The sequence below is a fragment of the Lactuca virosa genome, chromosome 3 (assembly GCF_052849685.1).
Source record: "Lactuca virosa cultivar CGN04683 chromosome 3, Lactuca_virosa_CGN04683_v6, whole genome shotgun sequence".
Classification (NCBI taxonomy): Eukaryota; Viridiplantae; Streptophyta; class Magnoliopsida; order Asterales; family Asteraceae; genus Lactuca; species Lactuca virosa.
Genome location: NC_136428.1, coordinates 365329989 through 365352647, shown reverse-complemented (window position 1 = coordinate 365352647; position 22659 = coordinate 365329989). Strand labels below are relative to the sequence as shown.

Sequence of the window (22659 nt, the reverse complement as noted above, 5' to 3'; positions counted from 1 at the left end):
ACATAATACCACTCTTTGCATGAACGATCAAAATACAGCTAGGTTCAAATATAATCACTCACGAACTCCTTTTCTTTCATATGACAGAATCATGTCGTCATTCAGAAATAGTCAGCCGAGCAACGAAACTCCTATCCTTCATATCGACGCCGCTACCTTCCAAGCCGCAGTAACAGCTGCCGTGGCGGCTGTCCTTGCGAACCTCAGCTCTGGCAACGAAATCACGACTGGCAAAGGAGTTGACAATTTCAATTGTGGTATCGATCCGGGAAGCCAACAAACAGCAACAGCCACGGACTTGCAAAACCGTAAAACCGAGAAAAGGAAACGAAAACGCCAAGCCCGAAAGGAGCGCAAGCGATCCCAAAGACTTGCCATGCTACAACAACAAGTGGCAACCCCTGCCATTTCAGCACCAATCAGACCATACAAGGGCAAACTTCCGAAGTGTCATAAGTGTAACTTCCATCATAATGGGGCTTGTCAAGAAATGCAATGCTGCAAGTGCCACGAATTAGGACACCATGCCCATAGCTGGGGAGCATCGGCACGACCCACCACTCGAGTCCCTGACAGCGGGATCGACCTTGAACGGGGTGGTGGTGGTAAAACCAGACCCTATCAAAGGAAAGTTTCAAAGTGGATGAACAAGGAAAACACCCGTGTCTACATAACTCTGGCTCGACACCTCACTTCCACCACCAATGCTAGCACAAGCCAGATATGTCATCAATGCGGTGAGATTGGACATCTCAAAAAGGAATGCCCAATAACAAAGAACTCCGGCGCAGACGGGAGGATACTAAGGATCACTGCCGCAGGAGAGACTACCCCGGACCCACGCTAAAGTACTTAAGGCGTTTCATTGTAATAAACCCATAAAACTGTTTAAAACTAGTGCAACTAGAGTCTTATCTTTTGCGAGATCCCGTCAGTAAAGGGACCCTCGTGTTGCGTATATTTGCCTATTTGTAGTACTCCTTGTTCGCAGCAACAATCTAGTAGTTAATCTAAAGTACTGTAACTCTGTTAAAAGTTGCACTATTGTGTTTTGTCTGTGACGCCTTTATAATCAAATCTAATGCCGTTATTTCTAAGTGAGTCCGATATTATCATACAACTTGAGTCCATTCGATCCTCACAATACCAGTTTCGTGCGTAAATCTATTTCTCCGAAATCGCCTTCCTAGCAAAGCCGTCACTCCAGAACTCCGAAGTACTTATGCGTAGAGTACCTCATGTTTCGTGACCGTTCCGAAGAAACCTCAGCAAACCTTCCCGAAGTGCAACTCGTACAGTACGTCAAATTCAGACCAAAGACCCATGCGGTTGATCTATCGCTGAAGAATGTATACACAAGGGTGGTATATAAACAAGGTTCCACAGGTTTAGAATTGATGATTCCACTCTAACTTCTTTTCCTCGTTGGGATGTGAGCTTACAGTAAAATCATTTATTCGACTACCTTTTCAACTTTAATTATATACGACTCGTATACACGAGTCTGTGATTGATGAACCATGTATGACTTTTAATATGAACTTCAGGACGGAGACTGCCCAAGACTACGAGTAATCGCATCGTCATGCAAACAAACTCATAACCCAATACGACTCATGTAACCAGATCGCCTACAGCCTCACACCCACGAAGATGCAAGAACCGTCTGGACAACTTAACAACTACTCAGCAATGGATTTTGAAGACCAAGCTCCTCACCTAGGAGAGCTTAGGTCTTATTCTTCAAAAATATAGACGAATGGTTTCGTAAGAGCATCGCCTAACGGAGAACTCGACAAAATCCCCAATAGAAATCATTACCCCTGCCTCGTGTAGAAGGATCGTTTGACCAACCGCAAGGAACGAAATTACCTTTCAGAAATGAACCTGAGACCCGAATATCCCCAGCTGCGAGTGTTAAAGAAGGATGTCCCGATGACGACCTTCCAAACTCGATACGGACGCCACGAGTCCGTAAATGATACCCCTCGGATAAGACCAATGCACCCGTAGTGTTCATGAACTAAATGAATAGGGTATGCCATCCTTGCTAGGACTAGTTCGTCATTCTCCTTGGGAAATGACTTATTTAAATACTCCCGTAGTGAGAACGAAATCATAAAAAGCAACTACAACAAACCATGGAAACATTACGATCAGAGAAGCTCTACGCAAAATTCTCTAAATACGAATTTTGGGAATTGAAGAGCCGAATTCCTAAGGTACAGTATGGGTGAGGTGGGGATACATGTGGATCCCTCCAAAATCAAAGCAATCGAGAACTGGTCAGCACCTACAACACCAACAGAAATCCGACAATTCTTGGGGCTTGCTGGATACTACCGAATATTCATTCAGAACTTCTCCAAGATCGCGAAACCGCTCACCACCTTGACTCAAAAGGGTGTGACGTTTAAATGGGAAGATAAACAAGAAGCGGCCTTCCGAACGTTAAAACAAGCCCTGTGCAGTGCACCAATCCTGTCTCTGCCAGAAGGAACCGAAGACTTTGTAGTCTACTGCGAAGCATCAAACCAGGGGCTTGGGTGTGTATTAATGCAGCGAGGAAAGGTCATTGCCTACGCATCGAAGCAATTGAAAACATACGAAGTCAACTATGCCACGCATGACCTCGAATTGGGAGCAGTAGTGTTCGCCCTAAAGATCTGGAGGTACTACCTTTACGGAACGAAGTGTACTGTCTTTACCGATCACAAGAGCCTTCAGCACATTCTCAATCAAAAGGAGCTCAACATGAGGCAAAGGCGATGGGTAGAACTACTGAACGATTACGAGTGTGAGATTCGTTATCACCCAGGTAAGGCAAACGTAGTAGCAGATGCCTTAAGTCGAAAGGAATACTCGGGGCGCCGAGTAAAGTCATTAACGATGACAATCCATTCACACCTGTCCACACAAATCAAAGAGCCTCAGCTGGAGGCCTTGAAACCGAAAAATGTGACGGGTGAGGCATTAAGAGGAATGGATAAGAATCTTGAAGTCAAAGACGACGGAGTTCGTTACCTCATGAACCGAATCTGGACACCAAAGTTCGGTGGGTTCCGGGACGTCGTCATGAACGAAGCACACAAGACTCGATACTCCATCCATCCAGTTTCGGATAAGATGTATCTAGACCTCAAGAAGTTGTACTGGTGGCCGAATATGAAAGCCGATATTGCTACCTATGTGGGCAAGTGTCTGACTTGCGCCAAAGTCAAGGTGGAATACCAGAAACCCTCAGGATTGCTGCAACAACCTGATATACCGGAGTGGAAGTGGGAACGAATAACCATGGATTTCATAACCAAGCTACCTAAGACCACGGGTGGGCTTGATACCATATGGGTAATCGTGGACAGATTGACCAAATCAGCGCACTTCCTGCCGATTAAGGAAACCGACAAGATGGAGAAGTTGACTAGAATATACATCAAAGAGGTGGTACGACTGCATGGCGTGCCGATATCCATTATCTCTGACAGAGATAGTAGATTTACATCGCGATTTTGGCAGTCTCTACAAAAATCCCTGGGGACTAGGCTTGACATGAGTACAGCCTATCACCCACAAACTGACGGGCAAAGTGAGAGGACCATTCAGACGCTAGAGGACATGCTTAGAGCGTGTGTGATAGATTTTGGTAAATCTTGGGATACCCATTTACCACTTGTTGAATTCTCGTACAATAACAGTTATCACACTAGCATCAAGGTTGCACCATTTGAAGCCCTCTATGGCCGCAAGTGCAGGTCACCTCTGTGCTGGGCTGAAGTGGGCGACACGCAACTAGCTAAGGGACAAGTCCTTAATAGCACCCTCACTGGCCCGGAGATAATAAGAGAAACCACAGAGAAGATCGTTCAAATTCGGGAAAGACTGAAAGCATCCCGAGATCGGCAAAAGAGTTACGCGGATAAGCGACGCAAACCCTTGGAATTCCAGGTTGGCGATCGAGTACTACTGAAAGTTTCCCCTTGGAAAGGAATGATACGTTTCGGTAAACGGGGGAAACTAAACCCAAGGTACATCGGACCATTCGAAATCCTTGCCAGGATCGGCCCAGTGGCATACAAACTCCGATTACCACAAGAACTAAATCACGTACATCCTACCTTCCACGTATCAAACTTAAAGAAATGCCTATCCGATGAGACCCTCGTGATACCACTCGACGAAATTGAAATCAACGAGAGTCTCCAATTTGTGGAAGAATCGGTAGAAATCATGGATCGAGAGATCAAAAGAACAAAGCAAAGTCGTATTCCCATTGTGAAGGTCTGCTGGAATGCTAAACGAGGACCCGAATTCACCTGGGAACGCGAGGATCAGATGAAACAAAAGTATCCACATCTCTTCCCAAGTCTTGAAGTCCCATTCAAAAAGCTAATTTCGGGACGAAATTTCCTTCTAACGGGGGGATGATGTGATAACCGTCAAATTCTGGTCAAGTCAAAGTCAAACTAAGGCAACAAGTCAAACCAGTCAACTCAGTCAACCCTTGTATATTAGGGTTTACGCTATGTAATTACTGAACAGTTCGCTAATTTAAAGAGAAAACATCAATTGGAAAATTCGTGTATTTAATTTTCCTTAGCCTTGATAGTGCTAAACAATGAAACAAAGCGATAAAAACACTATTGCACACTCATCGGGAGTGTGTAGGACACTAAATCATGGCTTAACGGGGTTTACAGACCTTGCGTTACGAAGCCGGATGCTCAAAAAAAAGTCATAAATGGGACCTCTCTAAATCTCCTTCACTCTATCTCTCTCTATTCGAAATCTCTCCCAAATCTCTCTCAAAAGTTCCCGTAACTTTTTGTAATCATTTGGGCCATCCCGACCCTTAACCAGGTCAAAAACCGCTTAAGACTGGGTAAAAACGGGTAAAATACCCTTAAGGACCCGAAACCTACCTTATAGGGCCGAAAGTCCCCTTAAGGGACCGAACTGCTGAGAAGCGAACCCCAAGAACCGAACCTGCCCTTCGGACCGAACCTCGCCTGACCCGAACCCGAAGCCTCTCGGACCGAGCTCTACCTTCGCCTTCGCTCCTAAGCCTTTCGGTCCATTTCGCTTCTTACTCCTTTCGCCTCGTTTCGCCTTCGGGCCCAGCAGCCTTGGGACCGAACCTCGGCCTAGCACCGAGAGGTCTCGCAGGTTGCCATTTTCTTCCCGGTTTTCGACTAGTTTTGCGTTCTAAGCCCGATTTTAATTATTTTAACGCGGGATTTTCACCCAAAACTTTATTTTAACATATAAGGCCCCATATTTATTAATTAATCACGTTTTTGGGGATAAATCTTATCCAAGATTTAGTGGGTAAAGTACAAGAGGTGGAGTGTTGACTTTTCCTTAGTTTATGACACAAGCAACCACCCACACCCACTCTATGACCAGTCACATCTCCCCACCATCCCTAGTCACTTCCTTGTACTTTTCCATCAATCATCAGCCCCTCCCACGTTCTAAGAGCTGGAGCAAATCAACCTCTCCTCATTTTCACTCACTTGCTCTCATTTCACCAAAAATCAAACACAAGTTTTCTCTCAAACTTTTTCTCTCTATTTCGAGACTCCAAGGCTGATCATCAAGCTTTATTCTACTCTTGGTAAGTATAATTCATCCTCCTTGTGATTATTACACTTCATTCTACTCAAATCATCGATTGCTTACACAAACTCCATCACTTTGATGTTAGATTCTCGAAAATCTTCAAGGCATCTTCCAGTGTTCTTGAGTTGAACACTTCCCTTCTCCAACATTCATCTACTGAAATCACATAAGGTGAGTTCATACCCCTACATTTTCATGTTTTCTTATGTTTTAAGGGGGGGAATACAAGTTAAAACACCAAGAACACAACTAAATTCTTCTAACAGCTTTCATCAGAAAAGTTGGACTCCATTCATGGACTGTTTTGGTCAACTTAAACATTTTTGTTTTCAAAACTGTACAAGGTGCAAGTAGTTCAAGTTCTTAGCTTTAAAATGGGTACTTGCACATCTCCATAAGATTTTTCTACAATTTATGGTGATTTTTACAAAACTGTCTATCATTTCAAGAACCAATCCGGACCAGTCTGTGATTATGGACGTTTTAACCTAAGTTGGAGGTAACTAAAAATCGTGAGAAAATTTACGAACAAACTAGACTCATTTTCCAAACTCTCAGAATTTACGGATTCGGATTTGGACCTTTGATGATTTTTCTACAAATTTTCTAAGAATAGTAATAGAAATTGTTAACAACAGAAAAATGCTATCAATTTCATTACACCTTGTAACATGTTGAGCAAGGTGTATATCTTTATGTGATTATATGTTATTGCATTATATGACATTTTGTCTTAGTATAAGGACATAAAACAGTTAACAAATGGATTTTTGCTAGATAAAGCATAGAAATAATAAATTGTTATAATCAAAGTACATCCATTACATACAAACATTTGGATAAACTATGTTAAGTATAGTTTACATACATTACTACTACTACCCTTGTTTTGATAAACTATAATAGGTATAGTTTATGATACATTACATAATACATACATTTCAAAAGGGTACATTTATACAGAGAGTATTTTCATTACACAACACGTAATTCCGTTAATGACTTTGTGAGACATTCGCTTCACTTTACAAATAAGTCTTGTATTGTAAGCAGAGTCTCCTGGAGGGAGAGCGTGATAGTTGTGTATAGATCTATATTGGGTCTGACAAACCCACACCTTAACTGCATGCAACAGTTAGACCGGCAGGTCTGGGGTGACAAATGTCATAACATTTCCGATGCCTGAAGAACGTCGTTTCAGGCCAACTAGGTCATAGCATGGTTGTAATAACTCACAGAAAGTATTAACAAACATAGGAATTTACGGGAATTTCATAGAAAACAGACGCGTTTATGTCGATTTAAACTTACATTATTTTCTATAAGTAAGAAAGGTTACTTATACATTTTGGTCTTTGGATATAAGACTACATCACACATTTTAAGGAAAATATCGGATTTTTCTATAACAAACATTACATTTACAAGAGAGAGGATTTTATCAATACAAAACAAAAGCTTATGAACTCACCAACCTTTGTGTTGACACTTTTTCAAACAACTTGTATTATCAGGAAATCACTAAACAGGTAACCAAGTGCTTTTGAGGATGGGACGTTAAGGCGTCAAACATTTTACAGTTTGTCAACATACTGTAACTGATTTGGAAACATGTAATTCATACGATGATGTAACTCTTTCAATTATATATATGTTGGTTGTGTTTACTTTAATCACTATTGCAAATGTTGTTATGATACTATACATGAAGTCCTCCACCCCCGGACGTTTCCGCCATCCTTGGTTTGGGGATGTGACAGTGACCCGATGCTCTGTCATTTGATGATGTTGCATGAGGTTCGTGATGTAGGGGTAGCCAGGGCTGGGAGGTTTCGGTTCGAGTTACAAGGCAGGGTGGTTGAATATGGTGAAACGGAATTTTGTTTGATTAGCGGTTTGAGATTTGGACCGTATGTTGATATAATAAATACAAAAGTCAGCAGAAGTTCAGCATTAAGGAATCGGTTGTTCCCTAATATGAGAAATGAAGATTTACAGCTGAAAGATTTAGAAGACTACGCAAAAGGGCCAACATTCTCGACGTGTAGCGATGAGGATGCGGTAATGGTTATGCAAATGATATTTTTGTTGAGGGGTCTCATAGGACGAGACGACAATACGTGCATTCCGTCGGCAGTGTATGAGCTAGCCGATAGTCAATATAATTGGAACATGTATTAAATTTATTATTTATTATTTATTTATAAATACTTGATGATTTATATTATTTATTAATGAGTACGACAGATTTGCATGAGGTACGTATTTGTGGAGGTATAGTGAAACACAATTACGATTATGGTTTGGTAAAATCTCTAGATATTTACGAGATAATGAGGGTGAGGGTTACACGAAGACGATGAAGTATACTGTTTTAGGTTTTCACTTTCCGTTTAAGGTTAGTTTTAGGTGCAACTAATTGGTATTTTTTAGTGCTTATAAGTTTGGACAAAGCATAATTTTCTGTCGTAATAATAGGTATGGATTTTGGAGACATTTCCTGAAGCATTGAGGTTTGCGCATCACACAGAAAATGAAATTCCAAGAATGAGGGCATGGAGAATAAAAACACAATTGTCTCTCGAGCAATGTTTACGTACATTAGACGTTTCAGTGGTATAGTTATGCAATCCTTATATTAAATATATATAGGTTAAACTTACAACAATTTTATATACTTAAATTTATATTAATTTTGCAGGAAAATAACATCCCACGTGATTTTGAACCAACGCCTATTGAGATCAATTTGCCATTCTTTGTGCGTTATGTTAGTTGGACTCTAGACAAAGTGCAGTCGCCACCACAACAACAGAGTCCTCCTAAGGAACGGTCTTCATCACCGCAAGTAAGGAGTCCTCCTATGCAGCGTTATCCATCATCTCACCCGTCTCAGTTTTAGGGAGCAGATTACACCTCAGCCTATCATTTTCAGGAAACATACCACGGACATGTAGAAAACAGTAAAATAGACAAGTTATTTGGCGTTGTTAATGAATTGAAAACCACAATCGATCACTTTAGGAAGAGAATGGATAATTGGGAAAAAGATAAACAATTTGGTGTGAACGATATGGAAAATGTGGATGCGGGGGAAGCATTTTTTGGTGGTTTGGATCCCGAGTCAGGCCATACATATGTGCAGACGCCATCGCGTATTGTTGAAGTTGAGGATAACATAGTTACACCGTTTAAAGGGCGGATAAAAATGAAATCGAAATTTTGTAGGGAGCCTTACACACAGGTATAAATTAAGTAATTTCTATTTATATAGTATATAATCGTTCCAAATTAATTAACATACTGATTTTGTAGCTTCCTCTGTCGATGGAACCATTGAAGAACAGAAAAGGGAAAAAACTAGAGAAGGAAAATAATGTAGCAAAAAGACAATTACTATTGGACAATTATGCAGATTGTGATGATGAATTTTGGAAATTGTGGGGAAAGAAGATGGGAGCGGTATTTGTGGAGCATAGACTATTAAGAGGTATTGACATGAATTGGGAATTTTGGTCTAGTTTACTTGGTATTGGCTATGGATGGTTGCTCTCTGAGGTAACGTACATCCCTCATTTTATATTACAAAAAGGGTTAGATAATTAATTGTTCAAAATGAATGTATTTTTTCTAACACGCAACATTTGATTATCTGGTCGTCCCTGCTCAAGGAAATAAGTCCGTCGAATGGTAGGTGGAAGATTATTAATCCTGAAGGCACGACTTTGGAACCTGGGAAACAACATTATTTGAGGCGTATAGCAGCCGAAATGGTTGATGGACCACATTGGAAGGATATTGATCGGGTAAGTGACCATATATGGACAACATTATTAGATATTTGAGGCGTATATATCTAATAACTTATAATTTTTTTGAAGGTTTTAATTCCAATCAACATACCACAACTGCATTGGTATTTGGCTGATTTGGATCTCCTTACATGGCAATTGACCATATATGATTCAGCTGAATGGTGTGGTTTCTTTAAAAAATATGCGGGTGACGGTAGTTTCAAATCGTTGGGAGATAGTATATTAAGTGAACTAGACCACATATCATATTGGGCCCATTTTCCCAATAGACAGAAACCTACTGAGGTGAAATTCATTAAAGCTACACATGTGTCGCAACAGGAAATAATAGAAGAAGGAGAAAGAGGAGATTGTGGAGTTTTTGTGTGCATGTTCATGGAAATGCTTGCATCGGGTGTACCAGTGGAGACACGTCAATCACCTAGAGATACGAGATTTACTTACCGTAATCAGATGACAGAAATTATTTGGAATAGTAGATTTTGATTGTGTTATTTGGAATAGTAGACTTTGATTATGTTATTTGGAATAGTAGACTTTGATTGTGTTATTTGGAATACTAGCTTATGATTGTGTTATTTACATACAACTACACCTATTAAAACAAAACAAACATGAGATACCCAACAATTAGAACAACTACCAACAGCTTGTACATATGTATGCTCTTCTTGGAATCACACATCCCCTTCTCCATGCTTACCACTAGACTCTTCTCCTTACTCAGGAGAAACTCCAACTCAACATTGTTAGTCCTCAAGTTTTTTATGACACCAAGATCCTCTTTGGAATCTAACTGTTGCTTCATGGAATAGATGAGGTTTTTGTAGTAACCATCTTCAAGTGCAACATCTTTCCATTCAAAGTAATCACATTTCCTCAGTCTTGTCTGTATCAAACCCACATGAATAAAACATCAAAAAACAATGACTAATCACCCAAAATGTATTTTAAACAATCGCGATTGTACATGTATTTTTATAAACGAAGCTTACCAAGCTGTTGTTGCAGTTCCAAAAACGTCTGCCGGGGTTAGTGAGTTTCCAACATGTTCGTTCCTTAGCTGGAACATCGCAATCACAATTGTTAACATCGTCTTTAACAAACACACGAGCAACTTGGAGGCGATTTCTTGCATTGGACGAGTTCATAGACATTGTGTTGAAGAATCGAAGTGGTAAGAAAGAAATGAACGAGGTCCAAATTGGGGTTTTTGACACATCACTTAAGAACTGTTTTCTGCGAATCATTGCACAACTCTGCGGATCAGTGCACACCTCTAAGGAGCAGTGTACACCTCTGCGGATCAGCACACCTCTAAAGAGCAGTGCACACCTCTGCGGATCAGTGTACACCTCTGCGGATTACCAAACAACTCTGCGGAATAAGTAATATAAAATCATTTTTTTAATAATTAACCCCTATATTTTCCGCCATAATGTCTTCCATACCATGGAGCGCTGAGGATAACCTCCGTCGAACTCGTGCATATATTAATATCCACGAGACCACCAGGGTGAATGATCCAAGTTATTGGATGCGTTTGACTTATGCCTTCAACGCTGACCATCAAACCCTCAAACTGCCCCAGAAAACTATCGCAACACCGTTGACATCACAACAAAATGGTATGAATTAAAAACAGAAGTCTTGGTTTTCAAAAATCTTTATACCAAAATTGATGATGCACGTCCGAATGAAGATGAGGAAGTCATCCTGGACGCGGCTAAAGCGAAATACATATCCATTAGTGACGGGTTAGAATTCGAGTTTGAAGGTCCTTGGAATCTATTAAAAGATCTCCCGTATTTTTAATTTGTATTGCGTTTGTAGAAGGATATTTTAATGTAGTTTGTTTTTATTAGGTTATTTATATACACCGGTTTGTATTACGTTATTTATATGTATTTGGTTTGTATTAGGTTATTTACGAAACCAGTTGAGTTAACTTCTACTTTATTCCATAGAACATAAAATACAAAACAATACAAATACATGGAAAACATACATCAGTAGCAAACATATTACATAAAACATTTCACATAAAAAACCCTTCTACATAAAATACTGGTGGTTCTTAACTAGATTCCAAGCGTCCACATACTCGAAGTCTTTTCCCTCATGCTCGAAAATGTAATGATATAAAATCATTTCTACAAGAGCTTCCTCGTTTGAGTAATAATAATTACTACTATTTTTAAGATGATGATACCATCGATTGAACCATGTGATTTCGTTCTTTAACTCCATCCACTTACTAAGAATATCTAATTGTACCCGATATTCTCATCGTCCAAATGAGAGGTTGAACATACCTGTTATGCGGGTCCATTCATCACCTCCAAGGTAATCAGGGGTAACCATTGTTGTTTCACCTTCAAAAATGTTCAACCAACATCGTATCATAACCATCACCTCTCTTGTCGTCCATGGACGTGGAGTATCGGACGACGATGTTGCATTTAGGGGTGTTCAAAACCAGATATCCGAAAATTCGGATATCCGAAATTCAGATAGTTGATTTTTGATATCCGAATCTGTATCCGAAATTTCGGATATCCAAAATTCGGATATCCGAAATTCCGGATACGGATTCGGATATTTAACCGGATATCCGTATTTCATTAGTTTTAAATAAAGAAAATAAACCCTTCAAGAACAATAACGTTTCCATGCATTTGTTAGGTATAATAAGACTTCATTTGGTCCGGTTAAATGCAAGTTACCTCATGATACCTGAAGATCTTGATAAATCAAACTCAAATTACTAAAATCAACATAAAAAAGGTAACATTTATACCATCCTCACTTTGCGTACCAAGTAAAAATGTTAATAATTTGTCTTTTTGAATTTCAAATGAAAAAACCCAATGCATTAAAACTATTTTTAATAATTTTTTATATTATATATTTCGGATTTCGGATATCCGAAATATCCGAAATTTTCACATTTTAATATCCGTATCCGAATCCGAAAAACCGGATATCCGAATTTTCGGATATCCGGTTTTTCGGGTATTTTCGGATCGGATTTTCGGATTTTTCGGATCGGATGTTCGGATGCGGATATTTTTGACCACCCCTAGTTGCATTTGTAGAAGTTGGTGCATTGGAGGCCATTTATTTTCAATACTGGGGTAAGTTGATACAATATTTAACCGGTATGACAATTTATACACTGATCCGTAGAGGTGTACACTGATCCACAGATAACAGTTCTGTGGATTCCCAAACAGTTATGTGGACTGATATCAAACATAAGTTCAATATTTTAAACCTTTTTTTGTCAAATTATTTACATAATCACATAAGGTATTAGTGTATTTAAAAAAAAATAATATTAATAAACGAAAATGAACGAAAAAAAAATCGAGAAAACGAAAAAAAAAAATAAAAAAATAAAAAAACAGCAATTCCGCAGAGCTGTAGCGGATCCGCAGAGCATCTAATGGATCCTTTGGTCATTTTACAAAACATGTTTTTCCTTGGTTATTTTCTTCAAACCAACCTATTTTTTTGGTTATTGTCCGAATTTTCTCTTAATATTTTCAACGGGTTTTTGCTTCGTGTTGCCATTATTACCATGTTGCCCTCTAAACTAAGAATACTTCTGGCTTTTGATTACCAATTGCTTCATCATTGAAACTACCAAAAGATATTCCACTTGATATCTTTAATGAATCAAGATCTAGGTTTTTGTTTTTTGTGGGCTTTTCAGAACTTTTGGATGGCTTATTAAGCCATGATCTCACTTCATCTTTAAAGGAAGATACAGGAACAATGGGGAAGGTATAAAGAGAGAGACAGTGACATGTGTTGCCTAGCCTTTTTAAAAAAAAATATTTAGAATGCAAAAAGTAAAATGTGGACATTTTAAAACAAAAAAAATGATAGTTCGTTAATAAATAATAACCGTTTTTCTTTTTATAGAAAATGACACTGAGTTTGATAATTGTGTAAGCGTGATAAAACCTAAATCCTCCAATGAAGCAGCTGAGGAACACCATCAAGGGCCTTAGAGACGGAATGTTTCCCGTATTCATGGTAGGTGGTTTCTCTGTACCTCGGTGGGTTCTCATCGGAAACTAGCTCCGGCAATGGTCCAACCACCTTCTCCGACGGCGCTAAGGAGGTTCCGAAAAAACACGCCACCGACACTCTCGGCCCTTTCATATTTGCCACCACTCTATGCTCCACACTTCTCAATTTGTCATTCGATAAAATCTGAAGAAACCATAAAAACGTTACACTCCGATTTTGGTTTTTCAGAGTAAAAAATTTAAACTTGCCTGTAATAAATCACCGATGTTGACCACAAGCGCACCAGGAGTTGGAGGAACATCAATCCATTGATTTTGATGGAGGATTTGGAGTCCTCCGATTTCATCTTGTAGAAGCACTGCTAGAAATCCATTATCCGTGTGTTTTGCTGTACCCATAGTTAGATCTGGTTGTGGACAAGCAGGATAATAATGGCCGGCGATTAAAATCCCTTTGTCAAAATCCAGATCTCCGAAGTGATTATCGTTCAACCCCAAGGCTTCTGAGATCAATCGGAATAGTAAGCTGCCTAGTTTCAGCACATGATTCGAGTACTCGATTTGTATGTCCCTGCAAACCTCCGGCAACTCCTCAGGCGGCGGAGTTGACGGACCCATAAATGAAGAGAAGGTGTCTCTCCAGTTCGCGGCGGGGGAACTGTAAAGATCGAAGTTGCTATTATACACGACGCTTCTCGAAAAATCTCTCGAGTATAACCCTTTTTTCACCTCCAGATCTTGCTCGTGAAATCTACGAACTCCTTGAAGCATCTCGTCCATAACAGTCACAGGGATCCCGTGATTCACCACTTGAAAGAAACCTAGATTTTCCGATGCTGCAAGGATCACCTCCACCGTCGATGCTCTATCGGTTGATCCAAGGTCAACGACTGGAATCTCGAAAGTTGTGGAGGTTTTGGGGAAGGTTTCCGGTAGGTGGATGAAGATGCGAGGGATTTGGCGGATTCCGGCATCGACGAGGCCTTTAACACCAGTTTTTGTTTGGTCGAAAGCTTTGAGTTCCGCTGGTCGATCGTAGCCTGAGACGACCGAGGCGGTGGCAGCAGCAGCAGCAGCCATTTTTGACTTTTTGTGAAAATGGTGTGAAAAGTCTATATGAGAATATGCTGCCAAGTGCCACACACTCATTTTTGCAAACTTTGACTCTCTTTGATTAAAGACAAAGTTTTACAAATAGTACTTATGGTTTGAATAATTTCCTTAAAACCCTCTTTTTAAAGCTTTTTTTTGCACAATGGTCCTTTGTGCCAATGGTCCTGTGATACGGCCGTTTGAGAGAGACGTTAAGTTGTCGTATGTGTCTTACACATGAGGGCATTTTGGACATTTCACCTAAGGGTTTACGTATGATTACTATTTCATATGAAGATCTGTCGAAAGAAACTTTAAATTTTTTATTTGCTCTTCAAGCCATTAATTTCTTTAACTTCAAACTAGATTTCAAAAATCAGAATGAAAAGTGTTTTTCTTGATAATAAACGAGAGGACAAGGTAGGATGATATTTCGATTTCGAAATTGTTCCTAAATCTACAAAAAAGAAGAAATTGCCATGATTATTGTTTATCGACCTAAAATTAAAAAACAAAGATTCTGAATTTTATTTCCATACCTTAAGCCCTATATAGGCGGTGTCTTCGTATATGCCATTATTAAACGTCAAAATATCATTTTTGCCCGGCCTAACATCTAAATATCATATTTGTCCTTTTTAATCTTTTAAAATATCATATATGCCCAAATTTTTTTTAATAGTTTATAATCCCTTTTTATATTTTCAAATCATTAAAATTGAAAAAAAAATAAATGGACCATATTGTCCTTACCTTATAGTTACCTTCTAAATGACATACGATCAAAAGAATTTATCTCTTGCCGTCGCCAGTGTGTTAACATGTCACCGTCATCCTTCTTGCCTTTCCCGTATTCCATCAGTTCTAAAGAAGTCAAAGAGATACAGTTGAACTCGTAATGCTTGAAGTTCATGTTCCATGTCTTTAACCTGCATAAACACTTTTTATCTAAAACTAAAAACACTGGCACAATTATTTCCAAAATTTCGGCCTTTTTAATAATTAGTAAACTGTTTTTTTCTCAACATCAGGTAATCTAACCCATAACAAATAATACCTGGATAGTATATTAATACATCTTTTCTTTATAAGTGACAATAAAACAAGACCACCAAATTAATAACAGAGGCTACAGATGCAAAACAAGGATTTGTTCGTTTATTAACTACTAACTAGGTGTTGATTTGGATATTAACTACTAACTAGGTGTTGATTTGGATATTGATTGGCTAATTTTAACTATGACACTCCAGTAACTTAAAAAGACAAGGTATTACAAACTTTCAAGACCGGATCCATTTGATCTCTTCTATAATCTTATATCTTTTTGTTATTGTGGTGGATACCAAAAATCTTTTTTAATAACCCTAGAAACTATCGTTTCTAATGAAAAAAATTAATCCTCCAACCAATTAACTTTCTCCGGCTCCAAGACTCCATTTTCACCTGTAATTGTCCCCACTTTTTTCCTGTATTTCTTTGAGTTCATTAAAACATAAAGAACCTGCAACAACTCTTAAGGGATTTCTTTTGAATTGATGGAATCTGGGAGAAGGCAAGAAGGAGGACGGTGACAGGTTAACACTAGTGACGACAAGAGGTAAATTCTTTTGACCGTATGTCATTTTGAAAGTACTTAAAAGGCAATGGCAATATGGTCCATTTATTTACTTTTTCAATTTTAATGGTTCAAAAATATAAAAAGGGATTATAAACTATTAAAAAAATAAATTTGGGTAAATTTGATATTTTAAAAGATTAAGAAGGGCAAATACGATATTTAAATGTTAGGCCGGATAAATATGATATTTTGACATTTAATAAGGGCATATACAAAATTCTCCCTATTAGTAATGATAAAAAGATCAAGTATGGTCAAGAACCTCTATCTCTAATTTTTTCACATGCATATTTATTCAAATGATCAAACAACCAACCTTTGACATACAAATTTTATAAAAGTTACAACAAAATGCATACACCAAAAATAGAAAGCTATCTCAGGTCTTCTCTAAAAATCAAGTAGCCCATCCGCTATTTAGGATTTGGTTCTAATTCAAAAACATATCAATTATTTTATCATAAAATTTGGTCATTATATACCCTTCAAAAACTTATGAAACCATAGATGGCGGAGTTAAGAGTATTTTGCAGTGTTTCCAACCATAATATGCATTTTTTTTTTGGTCTCCAAACATAAGGACCGCATGTAAGCTTCAAGAACACCATTCAATGACCATTAGAAAAGGATCACTAAGGATGAAAAAGAATGCATACAACCAACATGGCCCATGTTATAATAGATTTCCCCTAAGCAAAGTTCCTTCAAATGTGACCTGAATTAGATTGCAAGTTCTTCACAAAACTCCACCTATTGTAATTTTATCTTTTTCCAGGACCTACAAAATGTAATAGCTCTCAGGAGCTTAATGATAAACTAGAAACATTTTAGTCGTTTTTCAAATCAACCATTTTGAATTTTCCAAATAAATCATTTTAACGTTATATTAAGTCAAAGAAGTATTTTTGAAAATTAAGTTGTTTGATTGGAATATATATATATATATATATATATATATATATATATATATATATATATATATATATATAGATATATATATATATATATATATATATATATATATATATATATATATATATATAGAGAGAGAGAGAGAGAGAGATAGAGAGTAAGATCAAATGAGAACACCTAAAAGGTTGAGAACGGGAGAACAGATCTAGACCATCTAAATATTCAAATCTAAGGCTATTATCAGACGGACCATTTATGTAAATTCTGAAAATTATTGGTATTAAAGTGTAACTTTAAATGGTGAAAAGGGTATAATAGTAATTGAATGTTTATTTAATTTCTATAACTTCTCACACACTGATATCTTTCCTTTTAATTTGCCGTCTCTCTCTCTCTCTCTCTCTCTCTCTCTCTCTACTTAGGGCACGTTTCGTCGCCTCCCTCATCTATACACTACCAGAGCATCTAAAAATGTGAAACAGATGAGAGAGTACACGAGGATTCAGAGTGAGATCGAGAAGGAGGAGGGGGAAGAAGCGGTGATGGAGTTATGTTGGCGGCGAACAGTGGCAGACCCCAGCGATGACTTTCGTTCTTCATCGTCTCGATGCAGAGTTCCGATCATCGTCACCGGTTAACGACTTCTCCACCCTTTACGCTCCCCTCATCCGTGACGGACGTATGGAGAAATTCTACTGGGCTCCGACGAGAGAAGGCATAATCGGTGTCTGCATCGGAATCTTCAAAACCGATGGTCTCTCTCCTGAAGGTGTTACGAAGCTCGTCGACACTTTTCCAAGACAATCCATCGGTATTCTTTCTTCTGTAAATTAACCTCGGAAAATGTTAAAATATATGTATATATATATATATATATATATATATATATATATATATATAACTTATGAATGATTTCTTGTTCAGATTTCTTCGGGGCATTGAGGGCATGAGTGTACGATGATGCAGTGAGGGAGTGGATTGGAGGTATCGGAGTGGAAGGCATAGGGAAGAGGCTTGTGAACTCAAGGGAAGGGCCTCCGACATTTGAACAACCGAAGATAACAGTTGAGAAGCTGTTGGAGTATGGGAACATGTTGGTTCAAGAACAGGATAATGTGAAGAGAGTGCAGTTGGCGGAGACTTATTTGGACTCGGCGGCGCTCGTAGATGCTAACAGGGATTCCATTGCTAGAGGAGAGTTCTATGGTGAGCTTAGTTAATCGTTAAAAATGGATTTGATGAGATTTAATGGAAGTGTAAAATGGATTTGATGAGATTTAATGGATTTGGTGAGCTCAGTTGGCGGTGATGGAGTTAAGTTATGCACATAAGGTGCTCGATGAAATGCCCGAATTCAGAAAAATGGAACTTGAATGCTTGCAGTTGTAATCTTATATGAATATAATGTTAGATGTCTCATTTTTCAGGTAATCATCAATGAATACTCCATGAGGCTGGTCCGAGAGGAGCAAGGCAAGCAACCACAACCAGTATATTTATGTGTGAATTTATGTTTGAATGACTATATTTATTTATGAATAACAGGGCATTCATTTGTGAATATTAGTGTATTTATGTTTGAATGACTATATAATTATACATAAATGTTTCATTAACATTTTTGCAGATACAATGAATAAACATGCATATAGTGGGAGGTGGGAGATTTACCAAATGAAACACCGACACCAATACCTCTTTTGGAAGGAGAAAAAATGTGTTTTATTCATTTATGATTGTAATTGTAGCACTAGTTTCTGTGTAAAAAAAATATATATATTGTAACTTATTCATTTACTATTATAATTATATTCTTATATGAATAGAAATGTGTTTTATTTATTTATATATGAGTACCATTTTAGTTGATTTTATAATCTTTTTTTCGGGTTTTATTCATTTATGATTTTACAAGTGTATTCATAAATACAACTGAGTTAATTCATTTATAATTTACAATTTTATTCATTTTTAAATGTAATGTATAAATCATTATTTATGAAGATAATTTTTTTTAAAAATAAATGAGGTAAACCGATAAATTATTCATTATCAAATGTTGTTAGTAAAAATAAAAATATAAAACAAATAAACATTTTTTTTAATTCATGTTAAATGATATTTTTATTAATTTATTAATTAAAAGGAAGATTTTAAGTATTATTAATAATTGGGGAAAAAATTCCCATGATTTTCTGAATTGATTAATTACTTTCCATTTATCCATATTTAATTAAATTGTAAAATGCCTCTAATGCCCTTATAAAATAATTGGTCCACAACTGTTCTCGCGTTCTCAACCTTTCTCAACCTTTTAGGTGTTCTTATTTGATCCTTTCCCTATATATATATATATATATATATATATATATATATATATATATATATATATAGGCTTAAGTTATTCTATTTAAACTAATTATTGTGTTATTGTATGCATAAATGTAGACCAATCATTTTACTTAATTTAAGAAAGTGATTAATATATAATTATTAAATTAAAGATAATTGACAAAATACCATCTAATTTCATTCTAAGGGTATTTTAGACAATTGAGATAAATTTAAAAAAGGAAAATTCCATATTTTTTGGGATAATTAACTCTCTTGATTTTAAAATTCTAATTTTTTTAATTACTTTAATTTTAATTATAACATAATTTTTATAATTAAACCCGATTTTATTCTGTTAGAATCATATTCTCTACGAATTTTAGGATACATATTTCTATTAGAATGATATTGTATGAGAATGCCAATACCGGCTAGTAACACATTTGTGGATACAACTTCAAATTTTTCATTGCATTCTTAAAAAAGTAAAAACTTTATATAGTATTCTATGACAATGAAATACTCATTAATAACAAATAAAAATATGTACATTATTCGACCTGAATATTCTAGCAGAATATATTATTACATATACTCCTATCATTCTATTGTAGATTATTCTATCAGAAGAATAGCTCTTTCCTTGATCATCCATGAAATTAGACATTTAACGAAAATAACTGCCATGAATCAAATCATGTAAGAATAATATTCTCTGAGAATGCTTAGAATCACTTTGAAATTTGCGGTCCGTTTTTAACATCCGAATTTCCAGGTATCTTATTTTAATTGTTTATCTTGAGTTTTATGGAGGGACTCGGCGAGTAGACGCTCAGACTTGCCGAGTAGGATCGCGAATTCTTGTCTGGATTAATGACCGGACTCGACGAGTCAAGGAGTGGACTCGGCGAGTCCGCGCTGTAAAGTGAAACCCTAAATCTCAGGGCCTGAGCCCTATTTAAAGGCCCTTATGGCCGTCATTTGTGGCCACTACTCCCCTGAGAAACCCTAGAGAATAGAGAGAAGCTTGGAGTGCAAGAGGAAGTCTAATCCATCATTCTTGAGTGTGTTTTAGCAAAGGGAAAGGAGGATTTCGAGCTAGGCAGTCTTGTGGGACTCAAATCTTCCATCATTTGGTGCAGAGCTGCTGTGGGAGGTAAGGATTCATGTCCATTTTCATTGAGTAATAGATTTCATGAATCTAGGGCTTTTTCTCTTCTTTTTGGTAAGAGATCTAGTGTATGTGATGTCCCCTTGTGTCAATATCATCAGATCTGGACCTTGAGAGGTCCAGAGAGTTCCTATTCTCCAGCTTTATGCAGTCCTTTATGAGTTTGGGGCTTAGGTTATCAAATTAAGGGTTATTTTGGCATATAGAGGTGATAGTGTGATGCATGGGCCTAAAGTTTGAACCTTTACGCGATTATCATGCTTGGGAAGGTCACATCTATAGATTAGAGAAGCAGATATGACCTTAGAAGGTCATTTGAGTATGAACATGGAAGCAACTCGCCGAGTCCATAAGTGGACTCGACGAGTCGAGTCGGGGTTGCCCCGTGATTCGTAACAGGTGTAACCCGTCGAGTGGAGGGATGACTCGACGTGCCAAGTGAGACTAGAAGGATTGAGAAGACCCGCTTTGACTCGTCGAGTCGCCCATGTGCACTCGACGAGTCGGGTCAAAGTTTGACCGTTGACTTTCGTTGACCTTAGGGTTCTGGTCAAGACTGATCCAAGAGAGTTCAGGGAGGGGTAGAATGACCTTCTACCCAATCTTTAGAGATGAGACTATGAGAGAGTATTGATCGGGGATGTTATTTGAATGATAGGAGGAGGCTAGGTCGGGACGTTGAGCACGAGAGTTATCCGACTTTATTGAGGTGAGTCTTCTCACTATACTGTACTTGGAAGGGTACCTATGTGTGACCGGAAGGTCTTGTATGCTATGAGATGTATGTGCTATATGCTGTTATGTGATATGTATGTGTTATGTATGTTATGTATGATAAGGACCGGAAAGTCAAGATGTTATGGACCGAAAGGTCAAGATGACATGGACCGGAAGGTCAGGAGGTTACGGACCGGAAGGTCGATACGGGTAGGACCGGAAGGTCTACCGGGATTCGGGACGGAAGTCCCCTGAGACACTTGGGTCGGAAGATCCTACAGAGTTATGGCCTGGAAAGGCGTATGTGTTGTATGTGGTATTTTGGGGAACTCACTAAGCATTTATGCTTACAGTTGCTGTGTTATGTGTTTCAGGTACTAGCGAGGATCGCGGGAAGGCGCCGACATGATCCGTACACACTCGTAGAGATTATGTTTTGAGATTCTGGGATTTGTTTATTATGATGACATTGGATACAGTTTGTTTGATATTGTTTTTATGATTGAAAATATGATTTAAAAATGAAAAATTGTTTTGAAAATTTACGTCGTTACAAGTTGGTATCAGAGCCTTGGTTTGAGGGATACGGGTGCATCTTCGGATGAATCTGAACTCAAACTGAGGATTTGAGAAATTTTTAATAAAATAAACAATTTTTCTAAGAGAGTAAAAGATTTTGAGAAAGGCAGAACAGAGCAGTGTGTACGATCAGCCAGTGCCCGAACGGTGATTTCCCAAAATACCCTTACATTATGTATTATGAGTTATGCTATGATATGCATGTTAGAGTAGGCTAGGTATTCATATTAGGACTAGAGTGGCCTGATCTGTGATGCCTTAGCCTAGGAAGATTTATGCTGCTATGTGATGCTTGAGAGTGAGTAGGTAGCAGTGAGGAGCTTTGAGAGGTCTACCGAAGGGTAGCCTATGCCAGCGAGATGTAGAGTACTTGTGATCTGGGATCCTAGGAGGAGGACTTGGGGTGAATACTGATGCGGTGTGGACGGTAGTATAGGGCACGTACTACTGAAGACACTGGATCAGTGCGCACTCCAAGTAAGAATCCTTAGGGTACTAGGGAACAAGTAGGGTTGAGTTATCGAGTGCGAGTACGCTCGAGCAAGTCTCTGATATTATTATGTTGTATTTCAGAGACATCATGGTCGGGACACGCCACAGACCTGAGACGAGCGGCGTGAGTGACGAGGAGCTTCGTCAGATGATCCACGACGAGGTGGCAGCGGCGATTCGAGCCGAGATTCCGGAGATGTTTGGGTCTATCAAGACCACATTGATTGAGACTTTTGATGAGCGGTACACAGCGGTGACTGAGGCTGC

General features: G+C 38.1%; 1 protein-coding gene and 1 pseudogene across 2 annotated transcripts; one reads left to right on the top strand and one right to left on the bottom strand.

The window, feature by feature from the left end:
* Positions 1–13305: 13305 nt before the first annotated feature.
* Positions 13306–14633, bottom strand: LOC145167621 (1-aminocyclopropane-1-carboxylate oxidase homolog 1-like). The gene is made up of 2 exons (XM_079086853.1): positions 13724–14633; positions 13306–13658 (listed from the first exon to the last, which is right to left on the bottom strand). The coding sequence occupies exons 1-2, from the start codon at positions 14621–14623 to the stop codon at positions 13407–13409; spliced, it is 1152 nt and encodes a 383-aa protein (XP_078942979.1). The 5' UTR covers positions 14624–14633; the 3' UTR covers positions 13306–13406.
* Positions 14634–17581: 2948 nt separating this feature from the next.
* On the top strand, positions 17582–18319 carry LOC145164920 (ribulose bisphosphate carboxylase/oxygenase activase, chloroplastic-like; annotated as a pseudogene). Its single transcript, XR_013739880.1, has 2 exons — positions 17582–17910; positions 18024–18319. The product of XR_013739880.1 is annotated as a ribulose bisphosphate carboxylase/oxygenase activase, chloroplastic-like (transcript).
* Positions 18320–22659: the final 4340 nt, after the last annotated feature.

What these genes read in the sequence shown, in the direction of transcription:
- LOC145167621 (XM_079086853.1), bottom strand. Translation starts at nt 14,623, where the DNA reads ATGAGTGTGTGGCACTTGGCAGCATATTCTCATATAGACTTTTCACAC. An exon ending in ACATCGGTGATTTATTACAG is followed by an intron (nt 13,659 to 13,723) that starts GCAAGTTTAAAT and finishes TGGTTTCTTCAG; the next exon opens with ATTTTATCGAATGACAAATT.